The sequence below is a fragment of the Diadema antillarum genome, unplaced genomic scaffold (genome assembly GCF_040938485.1).
Source record: "Diadema antillarum isolate AM-2024a unplaced genomic scaffold, OU_Dant_1.0 seq00000682_RagTag, whole genome shotgun sequence".
NCBI lineage: Eukaryota > Metazoa > Echinodermata > Echinoidea > Diadematoida > Diadematidae > Diadema > Diadema antillarum.
In genome coordinates, this window is record NW_027271587.1 from 2,184,176 (window position 1) to 2,206,831 (window position 22,656).

Sequence of the window (22,656 nt, forward strand, 5' to 3'; positions counted from 1 at the left end):
TGAAAATAGTACCAGTCATCGTCTGCTACAAGGGGGATCGATCTCCATGATGTGTGAGCACGCTGATCTTCAGCTAGACGTGTGATGTCACAGTGGACCAACACTTGAACACGAACAGTACACATCATACGTCTTACCTAGTACAGTACCGTAGTACATGTAGATGATCACGACACATGACGTGGGAGCTAGTGTAGGCCTACGTGGTATTCTCCCAGCTGTTTGGATGTTCGAATGTAGCGGCAAATAAAAGTCCTTTTTACTACATACAGTGTAGAAATGAACAATAATCATAAATCACCAAATTTCACCATTCTTTATTACCGTACTGATCGAGATCACCATCTCATCTGGCAACACAAACCAGTGTCAGTGATTCGGCTGTCAACTCAACAATAGCAGAGTACGTGTCTGGCGCTAGGCGCTTCTAATCTATGCTTTAATTAGCACAGCTTAGTAACAGTTAAAGTTAGATCTCTACACTCGACCACAGTAATCTCTGTGTGATGATACAGCCCAGTCGCTGTACATTCAGACGTACCTACTACATGTTGTACGTACAGCGACTGGGCTGTGTATAGTTATGTGATGATATTATGCTTACGAATGTCAATTCAATGGCTAACGACCAACGTTCCATTCATCACTCATTTTTTTTTTTTTTTTAATAGTTCAAGCCCTAGATCCCAACGTGTACAATTAAACTAAAGTCTAAAGACTCAACGTATTATTAGATCCCAACACCTAGTGTGTACCTGTTGAGTTTCGGCCTCGGATTCTAGCTGTTCGTAAGGTGTTCTATGGTATGACCAGCCCCATATAGCTAACTGTGCCACGGGCGGCCTGGGGTTATTCGTGTAGAACCCTAAAGGTAACTTACCTATGGTCGTTTACGGAGAGGTGTATAACGTTAGACTAGCCCGTAATGCTGAAAAAACTCAACAAGTTATAATTACATCGATCTATGGTTTGCTTACCTTCAAAAATGTGAATAATATCTCCGCCCCACTCAAATTTGAAGACAGACATTTTCTCATGTCCATCGCGACATCCAGGCTCAGATTCTCACGATTGCACTTACACGCACGTAAATTTGTGATCCTATGCATAATACACGCACAGCTAGTACACAGCACGCAATTGCACACAGTCCACGCACAGGCGACGCGTCGCTGTTCAGGTAAACCTGCTCGCGCCCAAGCCAGGGGAAATTGCGGCTGGTGATTGGCTTAGAGTAAACACATGACAGGGGAAGTCTCAATTTCTATTGGCCTAGCCAAATGCGTTTAATTATGTATTCACTCAGAATTCACTCGGCCTAATTTTCACTCGGAATTCACTCGGCGAATGGGTTTCACACAAATTTCACTCGTTACAAGAGTGAAATTCACTCGACAACGAGTGAAAGTCACTCTTTATTGAGTGAAATTTTATTCACTCCTTCCGAGGAGTGAATTATTCACTCGAAATTTTTTAGAGAGTACATATACATAAATTGGCCTAAGTTGTATAAAAATAATTCGTTAATTTTTAGTAGCTTATTACAGTTAAACAATACATTTGTATGTGAACGAGTGGGAGAATTGGAAATGATACGGAGGGCTTTCTTTTGCAGTAATAACACTCTATTCAGCAGCGTCTGATGTGTATTGCCCCAAGCTAAAATTCCATAATGAAGGTAAGGGAGTATCAAAGAGGAGTATAACACAAACTTTGTAATGTCTTTTCAGAAATATAACATTTTAGTCTGTTCATAACACATATATTACGAAAAATAATTTTGCAAATGTGATCAATATGTATTTTCCAAGAAAGTTTATTATCTACAAAAATACCAAGAAATTTGAAATATGACACTTTCTAAATTACAATCATCCAGAACTATTTCTGAATTCAAAGAATCAACAGTATTGCTGAAAAGTTTGTTTTTTGAACATTCAATGACAGCTTGTTAGCTCTGACCCAGTTGGTCACTTTTTTCAATTCTGTATTAACTTGTTGAACAAGAACATCGATATCGTTATGGGCAAGAAAAACACTGGTGTCATCAGCATAGTGTATAAGGAAAGTACCTCTGAAACAGAGGAAAAATCATTGATATATATTATGAATAGCAGCGGCCCTAAAAGACTTCCCTGTGGAACACCACACTTTACATCTCTTATAACTGAATTATTATCTTTAATTGAAACAAACTGTTTTCTGTCAGCTAAATAAGTCTTGAACAAGAAATCCAGTGATAAAACTGGTAAGCTAGATCTAACCATATCAAAACTCAATTAAATGATATTTTTTGTTTCTGTTTCTATTTTACAAGTGATCAGACATGAATGTCCCACTTAGACATCTGTGTCCAACTAAATTTGAACAAAATACTCCTCATGGCAGAATATAAATAAATGGGTAATATAATCTGTTAGGAACCAACCTTCCTTCCTTACATGTATCATCTCCATCGTGATAATGATGGAAAGTAATCTTAGTAATGTGACTTCCCGCGTGTCCTTAATATCAATATTTTATGTACAATTTTATTCATTCTCTTTATATCTCTTCTTTTGCAAGTGTTTATCAACAAAAACTAGAATCTTTAGGGCCTAGTAACATCTGCGAGGGAACGGGGTCGTTCACATCCACTACGTAGGTTACTCTCTTTGGTACTGAGCTTGTACTTCCATGAAGTTCCATGTACTGTACCAGTACCAGGGAGGTGTAGTGGATCTCTTTCCACCTCCCTCCCCGTATTCCCGTGTGTCCGTATGTTCTTGTACAAGCTGAAGCGATGGATAAGGTGGCGCGCGCCAATCTCAAATGCGATAAAGCAGTAAATCAACATGTCGGAAAAGAATAACAAAGGCTTCGGTGGCGACGTGAATGAAGACGTTGCTTCGGAAAATGGCGACTTATTGCCTAAGCCACCCTTCAAAAAATCTAGAACGTCGGGTCTTAGCGATGAATCCAACACTTCAATAAGTATCGGTGAAAACAATGTGAGTATTCTCGAAATTTATCCAGTGGAGTGGAAGCACGCTTATAGTCAGTCCCATATATTTAAAATTGCGTAGCGTGGTAATTCGATGCAAGATTAGCTCGTTATAAATTTACACAAACGTTAACGTTATTTCTTCTTCCGAGTAAGTGCAGTCCACCGTCTGGTGTATTTTCGCACTGTTTGGCGGGTCGGAAAGAGTTCCTTATGCCCCCCCCCCCCCCATCAACTTGCACAAAATAAACGAACCACTATTCCCCGATCCCCCTTACTAACATAGAGTAACTGCGGCCATGCGGCAGTAAGCGGCCGTGCAGCCGTTCGCGGCAGATACAACATATTCGGTAATATACCGCTAAACACAGCATTGCACTGTTATATGCACACTACACATATACTAACACACTACCAATCAACAAAAACCAACGAATGAAATGAGCACGATCTCTGACGAAAGTGAAATTTTCTCACCTAAATGACAACATATCGCATCCAAAAAAAAATTTCAGTAGACCATTGATCTAGAGTAAAATATCCCGTTTGCGGCAGTTTAAGCATTGTTAAGGGTTTTTCCAACTTGTAAACAAATCAGGCAAATTATTTTCAACCATTTCATATATCATAGACAATATTATTTATTAACGCAATTGTTTTCATAAAAGAAATTTACCATTGACCAACGCAGTTTTCATGATTTGCCAGGGCAAAACCCGGCACAATTTTCGCCGATAAGGGCGATATGCGACTAGTATTTCTGCTTGCGGCACGATGTACAATCCCTATGCAATACGCGCGTGCTCCGCGATCTTTAGCTGAACGCCTTCACATGTCTCGCGAACATTGCATAAGCGCCAATTCCCATTGCAAAAGCACGTGAAAATAGCTGGCGCACATGCATTGGCCGCAAACAAGATCGCAATTCTGGCGGTGTTGTTGATGTCTTTCTCGTGTTTTTCTGAATTTTTTCGATGGTAACATCCACTTTCCGACAAAAATGGCGGCCCACATCGGCTCGCGAAAGTTCTATTTTATGTGAGGATATGTTTTCAAAATCCATGATGAGCATCGGGGAAAACGACAAAAAATCAAGTTTCTTGGACCATTATTTCTTAATTGTTATGTTAAGAAGTACCGAAAATTTTATTTTGGATGCGATATGATGTCATTTAGGTGAGAAAATTTCACTTTCGTCAGAGATCGTGCCCATATTTTTGGTTGGTTTTTGTTGATTGCTAGTGTGTGTAGTGTGCATGTTTGAGTTTTATTTTATTTTTGAGTTTGAGTTTTATTTTATAACAACAACATATGTACAGGAAAGTTTGAATACATGTTTATACATCAATATTAATACATACTACATTTAACATTCTAAACGATCTAAACAAAACATATTGAATATAATCTATAATATGAAATTATAAATGATCATGTAATCTAAAACTATTAATCTAAAAAAAGAGCTACAATATGGCAATGTTGTACACAATGAGGTTGCTAAAAGAACCAAGAGGTAGCACAGGTGCTAGTACATGTAGGTGTTGGTCCTTTTAAACACGTATTACGTAATGAACTATTGAAATACATTTAAAAATACTGTTATAACATTATTAATTTGTAGTACCATTGTCTATACAGATTTAATGTGTTTTGCTAAATTACTTCGGAAATTTTTCCTGGTATTAATACTCCTTAATTTTTTTGGCAAAGCATTCCACAATTTCACTCCGATATAAGAAAGTGAGAGTTGGCCATACATAGTTTTGCATTTTGGTAGATAAAGCAAGCCTTCTTTTTTACCCCTTGTTGAATAAGAATGTTGGATGTTTTGACAATATTCTACTAGATCATGTGGCATATTTCCCTTTGATAAATCAAATATAAATGTACAGATGTAAAGTCTATGCAGTTCAAATACATCCATTACTCTCAGTTTTTGAAATAGGGGATCAGAAGGTGTTCTGAGTGGACTGAAAGTGATAGCTCGCATGGCCATTTTCTGACTAAGACGAAGGCAGTTTAGATAAGATTTGCATGTACTCCCCCACACTTCAATTCCATATGTTATGTTGGATTGGATAAAGGATTTGTAAAGTAGAATAAGTGTATGTTGGGGGACACAGTGTCGTAATTTAAACAGAATACCAACCTTCCGTCTTACACATTTATTTACAGCTTGTATGTGACTTTTCCAAGTCAAATGACTATCAATACATATTCCAACAAAAGATGCCTCATTCACTCTACTAATGACATTATCTGATAGTTTCATTGTTCCTTTTACTGTAACTTCCCATTTTTTACTTTTTATAATCATATAATTTGTCTTTTTCAAATTAATTGTCACTTTATTAGAATTGCACCAGTCTTGAATTTTCCCTAAATGCAGATTGATAATCCCCATGTCAACTTCCCTCTGGCCAACATTGAATGTATGAAATATATTTGAATCGTCAGCAAATAGTTTAAAATTAAAAAATTAAGTTGAATTTGGTAGGTCGTATATATTAAGAAGAGCGTTGGCCCGAGAACTGATCCTTGTGGTACATCACACTTCAAGGTATTCGGACTGCTGACTGTTTCCTTGTAACATATTACTTGTGATCGATTTTCAAGATAACTCTGAAACCATTGTAAAGGTTTGCCGCGAATGCCACAAAAACTCAACTTGCTTAAGAGGATCTTGTGGTTTATTGTGTCGAAGGCCTTTTGGAAATCAATAAATACACCAATAGTGTGTTTACCTTTATTGATAGACGTTAGAAGTGAATTCACAAGGTTGATTACAGAGAGCTTAGTACTGTATTTTTTACGGAAACCGTATTGATTTTTGTATTTTAAAATACTGTGTGTGTCAAAAAAATCCACCAACCGCTTGTTGACAATTTTTTCAAAAATCTTCGCAATTACTGGCAATACTGAAATTGGTCTGTAGTTGCATGGTTCTTCCCTAGAACCTTTCTTGTAAATTGGAGTAACTTTTGCTATTTTCAGAGCATCTGGGAAAACTCCATTTTCGAGTGACAAATTGAAGATATAAGCCAGTGGCTCAGAAATTAGATGCGCTGAGTCCTTTAGCAAACGTATTAGTATATTGTCAAAACCATGTGCTTTCCTTTTATCCAATGCCTGGAAGTAATTGCAGATTTCCCCAGGTGTAACTGGTGCCCAAAATAATGATTTTTCATTTCTCAATGAGAGATATTCCATATGATTTCCACTCTCTGCTGGAATCACTTCTGCTAACTTTGGGCCAGTGTTCACGAAAAAGTCATTGAAGGTCTCAGCTATATCTTTTTCAGTTGTGATAATCCTTTCTACTCCATCAGTATTTGTTACCAATTTATCCACTTCAGTATTCTTTTTACCTCTATTTCCGCCATTTAGTAATTCATCGACGGTTTTCCAGGTTTTGCTAGTATCATTCTTATGCTCATGAAATAAATTACTGTAATACATTCTCTTTGCATTTTTCAAAACAGTTCCAAGAGTATTTCTGTATCTTTTGTACTTTGCGGTATGAATTCCTTCAAAGTTTAGTGCCTTGCATGCCTAATACATAACTTATGTTTTTAGCTCACCTGAGCCGAAGGCTCAAGTGAGCTATTGCGATCACTCTTCGTCCGGCGTCCGTCGTGCGTCGTGCGTCGTGCGTCGTCCGTCGTGCGTAAACTTTTTACATTTTCATCTTCTTCTTGAGAACCCCAAGACCGATTTTCACCAAACTTGGCAGGTAGCATCCCTAGGGGGATAGGATCTCAATTTGTTCAAATGGGCACCATGGCCCACCTGTGGGGTCCCAGGGGGGCCCAAACACCCTAAAATTAAGGAATCTTTACAAATCTTCTTCTCTAGAACCAGAAGTGATAGAGCTATGTTAATACTATGAGTGAGTACGTTGATGACTGTAGTTTCAAGTTTGTTCATGGGGGAATCAGGGGTGCCCCCCTTGTGACCCAGGGGAGGGGGGTGGGGAGGGATCCTAATGGGGCCTAAATTGTACATTTTCATCTTCACTTTGAGATCGCCATATCTGATTTTCACCAAACTTGGTAGGTAGCATCCCTAGGGGGATAGGATCTCAATTTCTTCAAATGGGCACCATGGCCCACCTGGGGGGCCCCAGGGGGCCCAAACCCCCTAAAATTAAGGAATCTTTAAAAACTAGAACCAGAAGTGATAGGGCTTAGATAATACTATGAGTTAGTACATTGATGACTGTAGTTTCAAGTTTGTTCATGGGGTATGCGGAATCAGGGGTGCCCCCCCCCCCCCTTGGGACCCAGGAGAGGGGATGAGGAAAGGTCCTACAGTTGTAATGGAGCCTGAATTGTACATGCTCATCTTCTTGAAAACCTCATGATGAATTTTGACCAAACTTAGCAGGTAGCATCCCTAGGGGGATAGAATCTCAATTCATTCAAATGGGCACTATGTCCCTCTTTGGGGGCCCCTAGGGCATCCCCCCTCCCACATTAAGGAATATTTAAAATCTTCTACTCTAGAACTAGAAATGATAAAGCAAAGTTAATACCATGAGTTTGTACATTGATGACTTTAGTTCCAAGTTTGTTCATTGCAGATCCAGGGCTGCCTGCCCCCCCCCCCCCCCCTCCCTGGAGTTGAGGGGGGGGATCCATATGCAGACCTAAGTTTCCAATGTTCTCAGGTAAGAGTGTGCAAGAATGCATGGAAGGTGAAATTGCGATACTCAGGTGAGCGCGTGACCCCCGGGTCTCTTGTTTGTTGATAGATTTTAAGATTGCTGAAGTCACCCATGGTTTTCTATGATTCAACAGGTTATATTTCAGTGTAGAATTAATGTAAGCTCCCACACCACCTCCCCTTAATCCACTATCTCGGCATTTGGCTTCAAGACTATAACCATTTAAAGAGAAAATATCTGTATCGGAAACATTCCAAACTTCTGACAGTGCAATGATATCAAATTTGAAATTCAATGTATATTCAAAAAGTAAGCTAAGATTACTGATATTTTTAGGAAGTGATCGTATATTTACGTGACATATGCTAAAAGAATCATGTAATTTGTCCTGAAAACTGCTGTCAAAAGGATTAGGGTCTATATTATATGAAACAATATTGGGTATATGATTGTCATCCATAGATAGTATGGTGCATAGTGAAAACTAAACGGCATTTCACTAGTAAACAGTTACAAGATTCGAAGCTTGAAGTCGTCATACTTGACATCATCACACCCAATGTCAAACAAGTCATCAGGTGATCTGAGCGTCACAAAGTCATTGTCTCCCATCTTGCAAACGATGTTTCCTTGTCTCGTTGTCACCCCCTTCACAGTTGGTGTGTTCTTTGCTCTCATCAGGAGAGCATAACGGAGAGGTGTTAACAGTGCAATGCTGTGTTTAGCGGTATATTACCGTGTATGTTGTACCTGCTGCGAACGGCTGCACGGCTGCTTACTGATGCAGTTACTCTACTTCTTAACATAACAATTAAGAAAAAATGGTCCAAGAAACTTTTTTGTCGTTTTCCGGATGTTCATGGATTTTGAAAACATATCCTCACATAAAATAGAACTTTCGCGAGCCGATGTGGGCCGCAATTTTTTTTTTTACGGAAAGTGGATGTTAAAAAAAAAAAAGAATTCAGAAAAACACGGGAAAGACATCAACAACACCGCCAGAATTGCGATCTTGTTTGCGGCCAATGCATGTGCGCCAGCTATTTTCACGTGCTTTCACAATGGGAATTGGCGCTTACGCAATGTTCGCAAGACATGTGAAGGTGTTCAGCTAAAGATCGCGGAGCACGCGCGTATTGCATAGGGATTGTACATTGTGCTGCAAGCAGAACTACTACGTCGCATATCGCCCTTATCGGCGAAAATTGTGCCGGGTTTTGCCCTGGTAAATCATGAAAACTGCGTTTGTCAATGGTAAATTTCTTTTATGAAAACAATTGCGTTAATGAATAATCTTGTCTATGATATATGAAATGTTTGAAAATAATTTGCCTGATTTGTTTGCAAGTTGGAAAAACCCTTAACTCTTTATGTGCCACGTTCGCACGTCCGACTCAGTCGACGGCGTGCCAACTTCGCATATTCTTCTGAACAGACAAAGCCGCCAAAACCGATCGATAAATCGCTAATCACTGCTAATCCTGTGGCACAATGAAAGCGATTCTCGTGCTTTTGTTCCTCTCATATACGGCTTGCATTCTATGTGGTGATAGACTATCAAGCGGTGTTCCCGACTAGATTTGCTCGTACATTCTAAGTTTCTGTCACGGTTTTATGTGCAAAAGTCATGCCTTTACAGTAATGTAGCAACTGGTCATTCAAAGAAAAATTGAAAATAGATTCGCCATACAATTTATATCGAAACAAAGCTTGACATTCTTCTTTAACTTTGCCTACTATTATGCCCATCTTTACAGAAATTTGTAGAAGTTATACACATTGGAAAAACAGAATTCTTTCTCAAAGCATAAATACCTTTGTGTCTCAGAATAACGTGGCACACAGGGGGTTTCCACCATGGCACATAAAGAGTTAACAATGCTTAAACTGCCGCAAACGGGATATTTTACTCTAAATAAAGGTTATGGGATGTTTTCCCATAAATGGCATAACCGTTATTTAGTCGATTATTAGTAAAAAAAAATAGCAATCTATCCATTTTGCGCAAACTAGTGGGGGGGGGGGGGACATAAGGAACTCTTTCCGGCGGGTCTGGTGTGGTGTATGTACAGTGCCGTATAAAATAACTACATGATAACTAAGTCACAAAGTGCAGCTAAAAAACAGCATTCCCCTTCTGTCGGAGCTGGAGTTTCCGTACCTCCTGCCTGACACTGTCAGCAGAGGTACATTTGATGAGGGCTTCTGGCAGAGAGTTCCACAGCCTTATGGAGTCAGGAAAGAATTATATCTGGTAGGGTAGGGTTCTTGCAAAGGGTACTTGAAGCTGTTGAGAGTATCCACGGTTTGATGTTGTTACCGGAAGTAGATTGGTATGAGGATGTCTGTGAGGTGATTGAGGATGCGATACTATGGTACATCACCATCATCTTGAGCTGAGCTCGGCGTTCTTGAAGAGATGGCCACTGGAGTTGGTGCAACATTGTTGTCACGCTGCTTGTCCTGTGGTAGTCTCCTACGACAAAGCGGGCATATCGACGTTGAACCATTTCCAGCCTCTTGATATTTTCCTGGTATGGGGGTCCCAAACTGTGCTGGCATATTCCAGGATGGGACAAACTAATGCCAAGTAGCACAACATTTTGGTCTTTTGAGGCAAGGTCTGATGTTTCGTTGCAAGAATGCACTGATGCTACTTGCTTTCTTGGTGACAGCTTTTATGTGGGGAGTCCAGTTCATGTTGTACTTGAGATGGATTCCGAGATATTTTGCTGTTTCTGCTTTTGCCAGGATCTGGCCATGGATGTTGTAGGACCACTGGACAGGTTTCCTCTTGTTTGTGATGGTGAGGACTTGGCACTTGAGGGGGTTGAATTCCATAAGCCAGTCACTCTCCCATTTTTGCAGGGCGTCCAGATCCTCTTGCAGGTGTTTTGAGTCGGCCTCTGAGTTGATTCTTCGATAAAGCATGCAGTCATCAGCAAAGAGCCTGACGGTGCAACCGAGCGAGACATACTCAGGTAGGTTATTAATGAACAAGAGAAAGAGGAGCGGGCCTAACACACTACCCTGAGGGACACCAGAGGTGACCTTGGCAGCACCTGATGTTGACCCTTCAAGGATTACTTGTTGGCTCCGGTTGTGAAGGAAGTCGGTGATCCATTTGTGGGTGTTGTCACTGATGCCATAATGATGCAACTTGTGAAGGAGTCTGGCATGGGGCACCTTATCAAAGGCTTTTGATAAGTCAAGTAGAATGACATCATGTTGTTCTTTGTCATCAGTGCCTTTGGCGAAGTCCTGAATGGCAAGAATGAGCTGAGACTCACATGAGCGACGTTTGCGAAAGCCATACTGGGCATCAGAGAGAATGTTGTTGTCTTCCAGATGATTCATGATAGCACTGTGTATAATGTGCTCGAGAATTTTACATGAGACCGACGTTAGTGAGATAGGACGGTAGTTTTCCGCTTTGTTTCTATCACCCTTTTTGTAGATTGGCGTGAGGTCTGCTTCTTTCCAGTCATCTGGGATTTTTCCTTGATCTAGGGATGTTTGGTACAGAAGTGTGAAGGCTGGAGTGAGCTCCAGAGCCAACACTTTCAGGAGTCTGGTTGGTATCTTATCAGGACCTGATGCTTTGTGTGTTTTGTGTAGTTCAGACAAAAGCTTGTAGACACCGGCAGGGTTGATGGTGATCTTGCTCATTGGTGGACATGGCTTCCCAAGGTTTTTGATGTTGTTTGTGGGCTCTTCACTGGTAAAGGTGGAGGTGAACTGGTGATTGAGTATGTCTGCCTTCGTTGGACTATCAGAGTAGGTGATGCCATTTCCTGATTTCAAGGGAGATACTCCTGATTGGTCACATTGCCTGCTTTTGATGAAACTCAAAAACGTTAGAAGTAGAAGTGAGTCTAGCTCTAGACTAGCTAGATGTGTAAAAAGAGTAAGAAGACTATATCAAAGACTCAAACCTGGATCTCGTGCTCAAGATCATACTGAATTCAACAATGCTGCAGCTGCTGCTTAATCACATAGAGTTTATGTCACATGACTCACATTGGGTCATTGAATGTTGTGACATGCCTACACTGGCTACAGCAGGTTAACTGTTACACAGTAAATTACACTAGACAGCTGAACTGAGCGAGCACCAACAGTAGTGCAACACTGTCGCTAAAGAAGTTCAGTAGGCCCTAATGTAAGTAAATGTAGCATGTTAGACGGAAGGTACAAAATACCAAATAAATTATGTCACTACAATTTTATTGATGTTATAGTAAATATTAAAGATCACAGACACTTTCTAGATTCTACATTAATTAGTCTAAATTATTTGCCAGAGTGGGTAAAAGAGATAAAATTCCTTTCCAGATGGACAATCAATATTTGCAAATGTGTAAATTTACAGGGGTTTTGGGGTTTTTTTTAAACAGCATTTAGTTGTATGAATATGTAGTATTGACCTTGTGTTGTATGCTTGAACAGTAGACCCTGCCTGTGGCTTTCATAAATTACATCAGACTCGGGGACTGTCTTCCGATGTCCCTGCATATAATTTTTCAATAGTCAGTCAAGTGTCATATAGATCTATGCTGAAATGTGTCAATGATTTGTCAATCTATGTATTTTGACCCAACACATGTTTGCATTGTAATGTATACTTGCATCATCCTTTGAGTCACACAATCTTGGATTGTCAGATGTTGTTTTATAGTGATGTAATTTTAACAATGGCAACTTTAAGTTTACTTTACAGTGGCTATTGGAACAATGCAAAGCAGTTTGAAATGTTTATGTGTGTAGCTGCAGTCAAAGGAAGTTTTACAGTCTGAAATGTCTTGTCATGATACAATTCAATATCTGCCATTTTCCTTTGTGCTGTCAGCTGATGGATATTGATGACTCCAAGAGTGAGACCACGACCCAGTCCCTGGACAGCACCAACTCTCGTTCGGAGACACCCACAAGTGTGACCAACACAGGTCAAGGGTCATCACTAGTGTCCAAACGCTGGGGTCGGGGGAAGTGGAAGGTCAAAAAGTGCAAACTTCAGTACAAGTGTAGTTGCTATGTAAAGGTAAGAGAGCTCTTAAACATCAAACTTTATAATGAGAGCAAAAGCTTGCACGATTTCAAGCTTGTTTTTTTTTTTTTACAGATTTCTGAACAAACCTCATTTTCGTAGTTTTCGAAAAGGTTAAAAAAAAAACACTTGTTAACCGTTTTCCCTGTCAATAAGCATGTGCTGGTATATCTTGATATTATAACTGCTTTTATATAGAAAAAAAAAATGCATTTCTGTAGTCTATGGTGTAAATTTTATCATGAAAAAAAAATTATCACAATTTCCAAGATATTTAGTTTTTGTGAAAGGAATATAATTTGTCTTTCCATTTAGCCAAATTCTTTCAAAGGATGTTCTGTTCATGTTTCAACTTTTAAGGAATTCAGAGAAAAATCTCAGAACAGGTTGCACTTCCAAACAATCCAGAATTTGATGTAAACATTGTTTCAAATGTGGTACTGTGTATACCAACCACATGAATCAGCATTTTGTTCTCCTTGGCAGGGCTTGCAATATAGTGGGTTATTGAGCTCTTTGTTACTAAATAGATCGTAGAGATACTCAAGATATTAAAATATCTCCCTGTTGTAATATATTCGATGCAACTTTCTATTTTCTTTTTGTTCCGGTATCTTACCTAGGAGGACCATGGTCAGCCCATTTTTGGTGTGACCTTTAACCCCTGCAGAAAGGACAGTGACCCCATAGTGTTTTCTGCTGTAGGCAGTAACCGAGTTTCCATCTATGAGCTTCAGGATGATGGGAAAATCAAGCTACTCCAGAGCTACCTAGATGCAGACGTATCCTTTTTACTAACCCTTTGCTTGTTAGCCCGTTCCATACTGAATTTTGAAGCCCCATAGACTTAATGCACAGGCCAGCAGGTTCTGTATGGAACGGGTTAATATTTTGGGCAGGGAGTGTGCCTGGCTATTGCTTCTACAGTCTATGATACTTCTGAAGCCCAGTGAGTCTTGCTGAGCAATGTTGTGTCTTATTATGCCATCCCCTCTAGTAGACGATAGGATAGGACGTAAAATGGAGGTGGTGTGAAAGAGTCAAAACTCATGCATGTAAGAGATCCCGCTTTATTTATTCATTGCAAAGAGCAGTGGAATAACCTAGTTCTATGACATTTGCTCCTTTACAATTGCTCCCATGAAATATCTGCATGCTAAGCCAAACATAAAGTCTACCCACAAACACAAACCTAAACCTAACCCTAACCCTAATCCTAATCCTGACATCAAACTAAACCTAAAGCCCTATCACTACCCTAACCCTGACCCTTAGTCATTGGAGAAAATGAGACTGGAGCAATTCTTGCAGGTGCAAATGTGTCACCGCATAACCCAGTGATGTGGTCCACCCCAAGTACATTGTTCTGGAACCATGGAAGACTAGCTAGGACATCTGTATATGTGCTACCCAGCCATCTTGCCAGATTGAAAAACAAATAAACACTCTAACCTTAAGTTGTCTGTATACGGATGATATCACAGTCCCGCAATAATGTTTCTACTCTTTGCTCGGGGAACTGTGTGTTGGTACATTTATGCTGTGGAATAACTCAAAGGAGATTGCAGTATCTTTGGGGCAATGGATTAAATAAGGTCACGCCAGGCATCAAAAAGACTTTGGTACAACCATAAATGCATCTCTCTGTAACATGTGATACAATATATTTTCAGTTCTCTTGAGTCAACTTCAATATATAATCATATTCTGTCTTGTCGAAATAATCTACAACTGTAAGAATTGGATTTCTACTTAGCAATGAATGTGGATGTGATCATGTGAAAGACAGAGACCATAGTTGCTTCCCTTCCAGCCCTTACCTTAAGGTTTCCCTTGACTATGAATGGCATCAAAGTCTGATGAGAACTTCTACACCTGTGCCTGGACGTACGAAGAAACAACGGGGCTCCCTCTGTTGGCAGTGGCTGGCTCAAGGGGTGTCATCCGCATTCTGAGCCCCATCACACTTCAGTGTATCAAGGTGAGATTTAAAGGAGAGTCTCATCCTGGACTGTTTCTTGACTGTGTTCAGTAATTTGGTGATCATATACAATATAGCAGGTGGAAGATGAGGAGTATTGACAAGTGTAATGTAAGTTGATATGTTATGCCACCCAAGAGTAGTCATTCTGATCACATGACTGCGTTCCAAAATCCTTTGTCGCACATAAGAACAATTGACTTTCTCACCCTTGGAAGGTGTGTCAGAACATATCCTTTGTATTCACTTGACAGAGAGATCATTAGAATGAGAATAGAAAGGGAAAAAAAATGTTACACCTAGAACAGGTCCAAGAAAATCAATGAGATGAAAGAGAATGCCACAGTACCATCAGTATTTTTCTGTGCAGCCCACTTTTGTGTCCCAGGCAACAATCTACTTTTAAGCTATATATATATCCATCACTTCAGCCTCAGATGCACAGGAGTATCATAATCTTGTTCACCAATACAGTGCACTCCCGTTACAATGAACACGGTTATAATGAAATTTCGTTATAACGAAGTAAATCTTCTGGTCCCAAAATTATCACCATTAAAGTCTATGGTACAAAATTCGCTTATAACGAACACGGTTATAGCGAAATTTCCGTTATAACGAAGTCTTTTCAAGCGCCACAGACAAAGAAAAACAAAAGAAATGTGCTCCGTTATAACGAAATGCGATTTGCTTTCAAAAATACGTAGCGGAACAAGCATTTATAGCGTCTCTGCATGGGTGAACGCTTCACACCACTGTGTGTTCGCTCCTTGTGTCACGCACAGTTTCTGAGGGGAACTTGCATTTATTACTGTAATACAGTTATCCCATCACATTTCACATAGCTTTCCAGTGTATGATGAGTATTCAGCAAACAGAATATGATATATATACGTGGTTTCCTTGTTTTCGTTATATCGGTTATAACGTAATTTCGTTATAACGAAAGAAAACTGCCGGTCCCGAGCATTTCGTTATAACAGGAGTGCACTGTATCAACACTGCTACTGTATTAAACATTTCTCTTCAATTTCAGCATTACATTGCCCATGGCAACGCAGTCAATGAATTAAAGGTTCATCCACATGACTGCAACCTTCTCTTGTCTGTGAGTAAAGGTGAGTATTTTTTTTCCTGTTTCCATGATCATGTTTTAAGTTAAGGGTTTTGGAAGGGTAAGTGAAATTAATATTTTTAGGTGCAAGTTCTACAAACAAAAGCAGAGAGAGTTAACATGGAGTGGAAATTTTCATAAATTTTGCTCTATACTGAACTAGCACAGACACACAACAAATATGCAAATATTTTCATTAGAGATATGAACAGAAATACTCTCTTCCACAAAATTATAGCAAGTGGAGTTCACTAAATTTGGCCCTGCTCAAAAATATTAATCTCTTGAGAGTTTCCATATTTACCTAGCTTCTATTTAATTTTGCTGATAGTGAATATCTACCAGATGTCAGATATGAAAGTTCTGTAAGATGCATTTCATGATTTTCAGTTGACTGTACAGATGTGGTCAAGAGTGTTTTTTCAGTTAAGGGTACCAGAAAACTGTTTTCATTCTAGTTTGTTGTTGGCAAATATTCAGTATTCTCTTGTTGAATGGTTAACAAGTATATAAAACGTGAGCTCATATCAAGTAGAGTCTTGTTTGTATGTGGTATATCTTCCAGAGACCTCAAACATGGCAGCAAAAATAGATTTTTAGATCTTCAAAATCTTCTGAGATGTTGTTCTTCTCTAGAGATATTTACTCTGTGCTCAAGTACTTCAATGACATCAACTATCACTACTCCAGTAACTGCTTCCAGTACTAAAACTAACCTTTAAAGATAATAGAAAGTACCTGCTTTAGGTGCATTTCACAGAGTGAAAACCATGATTCAAAGTATCTTGATATATATACTAGTCTGTATGATGGTTAGAGAGCATTATAACTCATGTCTGACCATTAGAGAGTCAATTTAGATGGAAACTGCAGTATTGAATGTTACAAAGTAATGACTGCTAACAACAGCTACTAGTGCTACTTATACTCGTACCAACATTGATGTCAATTTTACTACCATAACCAAAAACTATAATGAAAATGAACAGCACTACTTTGACTTGTCATCTCCTGCCACTCAGACCACTCGGTCAGACTGTGGAACCTCAAGACTGACACGCTAGTGGCCATCTTTGGTGGGGTCGAAGGTCACAGAGATGAGGTGCTGTCAGCGGTAAGTAACAAGTAGTCACATCAGCCACTTGTCTTGGTAGGAGTACTGGTGATGTACCAAAGATAAAGATGGTGTATGGCACCTTGATGGTCTCGACATAGATGAAAGAAAATGTTTTACAATGTCATACAACTATTCAGTATTTTGCCTGTATTATTTTGTGACTGTTCAAAAACAACAACAAACAATTATGTTACTGATTTGACCTGTAAGCATGATGGTGCAGTACAGTTTTAATGTATGCTTTTATGTTAACATTGTCTTTCTATTTTCCACAATTGATGTCTGTTTTGGAGAGTCCAATGTTTACTTTTTTCTTTGTTTGCACACAACTCTGATGAAATCGGCATATACATGTATTACAAAAGCATGTACTAGCTTCTCGAGTGTGAACAAGTTTGTGGTGGTAGTAGGTGGGGATACACAGAATTTCTTGTTAATATCTCCCCAAAACAGGACTTCGACATTGAAGGAAAGCGGATAGCCTCTTGTGGCATGGACCACTCACTCAAGGTGTGGAATTTCTCTAAGGACAATATACAAAGTGCCATTCAAGCCTCCTATGCTTACGTTGCTTCCAAGACAAACAAGTGAGTTCATGTTTTTAGACATCTAGTGTGTTTTATGCCAACGGACATTAACCCATTCCTTACAGGAAACTGGGGCCCATTGCTTGAAAGTTACTATTATGGTAACTTTGCCATCCAATGGTAACTTCCATGGAATTCTTGATTTTGATTGGCTGTTGAGTATTGTTGCCATGGTAGTTACCATTGGATGGCAAAGTTACCGTAATAGTAACTTTTATGCAACAGGCCCCTGGTATACCAGGATCCTGTGACGTCAACTGATATACGGGACCTGGTATACCAGGTTTCAAAAATGCAGACAAGAGTGCCTGCATTCATGGACTAAATTGTGTTGTGCTGCCCCCAAAAATAGCTTCGATAGAAAGATTAGAGTTTCTTCTATCAGAATGTGTTTTCTTTCTGAATGTAGTGTGCGTTTGGTTAGCTGTAAAACTCATATGAAGGTGTACGTAGCGATCAAGGTTGGGCTCAGTAGATATTTGATTTTGCTGACCCCATATTCATGTGCATCTTTTGTGTATAAAAAAAAAAAAAAAAAGTTTGTGAGCCCATCAGCTTACATTCTATTCATACCTTGTGCCCGATTGATATTTCTATTGTTTGCTGGCACATGTAGTTGACCGTGAGGGGGTACATGTACCGCTTGACTGCTTTCACACAGGTGGATTACCAACCTGTCCGTTCTCTGTCAACAGGCAAAAAGAATCTCGTTTGGGGGCATTCAAGGTGCTCAGAGAATTGCGGGAGGAACAGGTTAATATGAAAAGACTGTGAATTGAAGAGATAGAGGCACTCTGCAAGTGAGATGCTGATGTTGTTTTTGCATTCATGACACAGCCACAGTGCAAATTTTTTGCATTCAACTTTAAATGTTTCATACATTGCCAAAGAATTTACACAGTCATGAAGGAAACAAAAGTTCCTGATATGATTCCTGTGACATCACATTAGTGATAAATGTAGTATAAGTATGGCTATTTTATTATTTTGTTTTTCTCATTATTATTACTGTAAAGAAAGATCCATTTGAGGATGTGTTCAGTCAGTTTTAGGGTATATCGCATCTGGAGGAGTGCTGATACAGTGCACTCCCATTATAACGAACACGGTTATAGCGAAATTCCGAAAACTGCCAGTCCCGAAGACTTCATTATAATGGGAGTCCACTGTAACAGCAAAAGCTAGTTACTAAAGAAAGGGAATTTGTTCATGGTTAAAAAAAAAATAATAATAATGATAATAACCCTGCCGGTAATTTGTCTCTTTGGTTTGAGCTGTTTTGTGCTTTGAGCAAGTATAGCCTAACAACTTTTGGGAATTTAATGTTGATGGATTCTTTGAGATTGGTGTTACAGATATTTTATCGCTTGTTTGAACTCAAGCGTGCCAATTGCTAATCTGTGATGATGAATGTAGACATTTGCTTCGCAGCCCTGATAAAACTGGTGAATTTCTCCTTCCTCTGTACAATGGCCACTGTCAGACCTTTCAAGTCACTGTATGTCAACACCCCAGACTTCACCACCCGTGACATCCACAGGAACTATGTGGACTGCGTCAGATGGCTGGGAGATTTTGTCCTGTCCAAAGTGAGTTCCTGCCATTCTGAGATTCATGATTAGCAGTTGATGTTGACAAATTTGTGTTTTAGATCCTTTTGTAAATGATAATGACCCCTCCATGTTATGTAAGCACTTCAGTGAAACTTGCCTGTTAGAGATTATAGCACTTGTAAAGAAAAAGAAAAAAAAAACACCCAAGAAGAGTATATCATATATGAGTGATATTAGAGGTGAGATGGTCTGCAAGTTTAATGAAAGTGTGTTTACAAATAACTGCAGCTAGAACTGATTGCTTAGTAATGGAAGAATACATATTATCATGGTAGCCTTGTTATGGAACTGTTTCTTTATCAACATTTAATAGTAGCTGACAATGGATTGAAAAACATTGCACTGGATGACTGAGTGTGGATGTTTCATAGATCCCCATCTCCAATTTGGTGAACCTGAGAAAAATCTCAGACGGAACTACAAAGAACAAATGTGATTGATTTATAAATGTGCAAACATATGGGCTCATAGGACCTCTAATTATTTGTTTGTTGTACTTTTTGTAGTAAAAACAAAAAGGATTGTAGGGTTGTCGAGAATAAGATAAAAAGATAGAATAAGACCCTGATATATGTGTTTCAAATTAGGCAGTTTGCTTCATAGATAGCTCACAAAATTAAGAAGCATGATTGAGAATGAGTACAGTGTAGGTGGATAGTGTATCGTATGAATACCATTCTGCCCCATTACAATTCTGTCCATTCTGTCCAGTCTTGTGAGAATTGCATCGTATGCTGGAAGCCGGGTCTCATCCATGACGCGCTGGACGCCATCAAGCCATCCATGTCACAAGTCACCGTTCTCCATCGCTTCGACTACACCCAGTGCGACATCTGGTTCATGCGCTTCAGTATGGACTACCGACAAAGGGTGAGCATCTTGAAATGGGACGGCAGAGTCTGAGTTCATGTGAAATCAATGACCTCATTGGCAGATCATTACGATGTAAGGGGGAGGGGAGGCTCTGAAAAAGGTTAAGAGAAATCAACTGGAGCTAAAATTCAGCACTTCAGTGTAAGATGTACCAATTCTAATTTAACCCATTGAGGACAAGTCCCGAGTATACTCGGGCAGGTGTCTATAGGAAATGTGTGTTTTTGTAGCAAAATCAAACCAAGTCAGTCATGATAATTAGCCCAGTTGCTATATCAGACAGGGACATAACCTAAATTGATTGTGTGATTGTGTGGCTAGATGTGCAGTGCAGTCCCTGGAAGGGGGATTATGCTCAGAATGACTTTTCAGAAATGTCAGCCGCCCACTATTGACCGATTCTGTGACGCGCTATGTGTATTTTTTGGCATGGGCAGCGCCATTACGCGGTGTCTCAGCCGACCCCCCCCCCCTCCCCCCTCCCCTCTCCCCCACCCCCTTTTGCGCACGGAATGAAAAACTGATGTATGGTTGTTTTAGCCAATGGGCATGTCGTACTGAGTGCGCGAATGCTTGCTTAGTGCGTGAACCTTCGTTACAAGTGCGCGATAAACATGTTGCCCGTGGGGTGGGGGAGAGGAGGGGGGTCAGCTGGGACACCGCATGGCTGCGCCCAGTGCCACAAATTGTCTGCTGCCCTCAACGAACCCGAATCGGTCACCACTATCAGCTACTTTGACAGACAAGGAGGAGATTATGAGAGTCTTTCAGTATGATCATAGCGCTAGAAGCTGGACAGACAACATACCCTTGACCTCATAACTGTCGTGTCGACAAAAGATGTCCATTCCGGACAATTTCACAGGCAGGAAAACCAGACCCTTTCGTCCGATGGACATCAACTTTCATAGCTTTTGGCCTTGTGCTGTAATGATGAATGTAGACGTCACATATCATGTTGACATCACTGCTCTTCCTTTCTCTCTCATGCATCACCAGATCCTGGCTCTCGGCAACCAAATTGGCAAGATCTTTGTCTGGGACTTGGAGGTGGAGGACCCAGCAAAGGCTAAGTAAGACTTTGATGATGTTAAAACACTAAATTGCTTTTTAGATGCGTGCTGTTTAGTACAGGGAGTACAATGTACAGTGCACTCGTGTTATAACAAACACGGTAATAATGAAATTCCGGTTACAACGAAGTAAAAATTTAGACTCCAACATTATTAGCTCTTTGTTCTTTATTGTTAATTTGTTTGGTTATAATGAAATTTTGATATAACGAAAGAAAACTGCCAGTCCTGAGTACTTCGTTAAAACAGGAGTCCACTGTACAGGGAGTACAATGTATTTAGAATGAAAGGCCATTTCGTATTCATATGAAAGATAGAGAATCTTTTCCACAATGGCTATACTAGGATAACTGGGGAAAGAGCAGCCACATTGCTGCACTCGTGCAATGGCAGAGGGAGCTGGAGGAGGCTTATGGCATCAGTGATCGCCAACAGGCAGTGATGTCCATGGCAGAGCAGAGAAAGAGAGCTGGAGTATAGTTAAAGAAACAAATCGAAAGTTTGACAAATGATGATAGATGATGTTGCTCATCACAAACACTCTGTCAGAAAGAAACGCCCACACCACATTCTGTTTCCCAGTGCACACTATATGATTATCCTATGCATGTGACTTTCCAGGAACTGTCTAATGCTATGGTCAAGTATATTCTTAGATGTCATCATTTTGCTTCAAATGACTATGAGGTACCCAATAATCAGACATTTCACCAAAAGTGGTGACAAATGAGATTCAAATATGAATTCCATTGTTGTTTTTATGTTGTTTAGTAAATAGAATACCAGTATACATATATACATTGTAGTCAAAGGCAGTTACTATTGCATGCTTTGTTACAGGCTGCTCCTGTTGAAACAAAGTCCTCAGAACTGGCAGTTGTTTGTTATATTGAAATGTTGTTATAGCCTAAATATTGGGACCGGAATTTTTACGAAATTTTGTTTTAACTATGTTCCTTATAATGGGAGTGCACTGGCTTGATGCATAGGTATGCTCTGCATCAATGAAGGCCAGGTAAATGAAACCAAAGTGTGCTCATTTGTTCCTTACACTCAGATTTGTAGTCAAATCAAAATCTAAATTCAATTCCGACTGTTCTGCAGGTGTGCCACTTTCACCCATCCGAAGTGCGTGGCCGCCATTCGTCAGACCGCCCTCAACCATGACGGGAGCATCCTCCTTGCTGTGTGTGATGATGGGACCATCTGGAGATGGGATCGCATCAAGTGAAGTGCTGAAGGAGTGGTTGCCGATGTTCATAGACCAAGAAATCCCGTGAGGAAAAAAAAAAATCCTCATCTGTATCCATAACAACAGACTTTTCACGCATCTTGGAGTGACAAAGAGAACTGACATCTCACAGTTTGTGCATTCCATATATGAATTAGTATGTCATGCACCTCAATGGGGAAAAGGAAGCAACACCAGCATTTATATTTTAAGGTAGATTGAGGCAAAGGTAAGGTATCTTGACCTTGTATGTCAGTTTTTCTTTGACATTATTGTGCAAGAGTCAACCTTTCGTGTTTCTTGGGGACTGTTACAAGAAATCTTGTTTTTTGCTAACTCGCTTTCAATCAAGTAGCAAAACTTTGAAG

General features: G+C 39.8%; 1 protein-coding gene across 1 annotated transcript; it reads left to right on the forward strand.

Annotated features, from left to right (window-relative positions):
- The first annotated feature begins 2,834 nt into the window (after positions 1-2,834).
- On the forward strand, positions 2,835-22,288 carry LOC139737139 (polycomb protein eed-like). The gene is made up of 11 exons (XM_071647817.1): positions 2,835-2,990; positions 12,502-12,693; positions 13,323-13,481; positions 14,555-14,680; positions 15,717-15,798; positions 16,817-16,908; positions 17,365-17,498; positions 18,982-19,087; positions 19,823-19,981; positions 20,984-21,057; positions 22,162-22,288. The coding sequence occupies exons 1-11, from the start codon at positions 2,835-2,837 to the stop codon at positions 22,286-22,288; spliced, it is 1,407 nt and encodes a 468-aa protein (XP_071503918.1).
- Positions 22,289-22,656: the final 368 nt, after the last annotated feature.

Coding starts and splice junctions, on each gene's coding strand:
- LOC139737139 (XM_071647817.1), top strand. CDS start 2,835: ATGTCGGAAAAGAATAACAAAGGCTTCGGTGGCGACGTGAATGAAGAC. Junction 14,681..15,716: donor TCACACTTCAGTGTATCAAG/GTGAGATTTAAA, acceptor CTTCAATTTCAG/CATTACATTGCCCATGGCAA. Junction 17,499..18,981: donor GTTGCTTCCAAGACAAACAA/GTGAGTTCATGT, acceptor GGCCACTGTCAG/ACCTTTCAAGTCACTGTATG.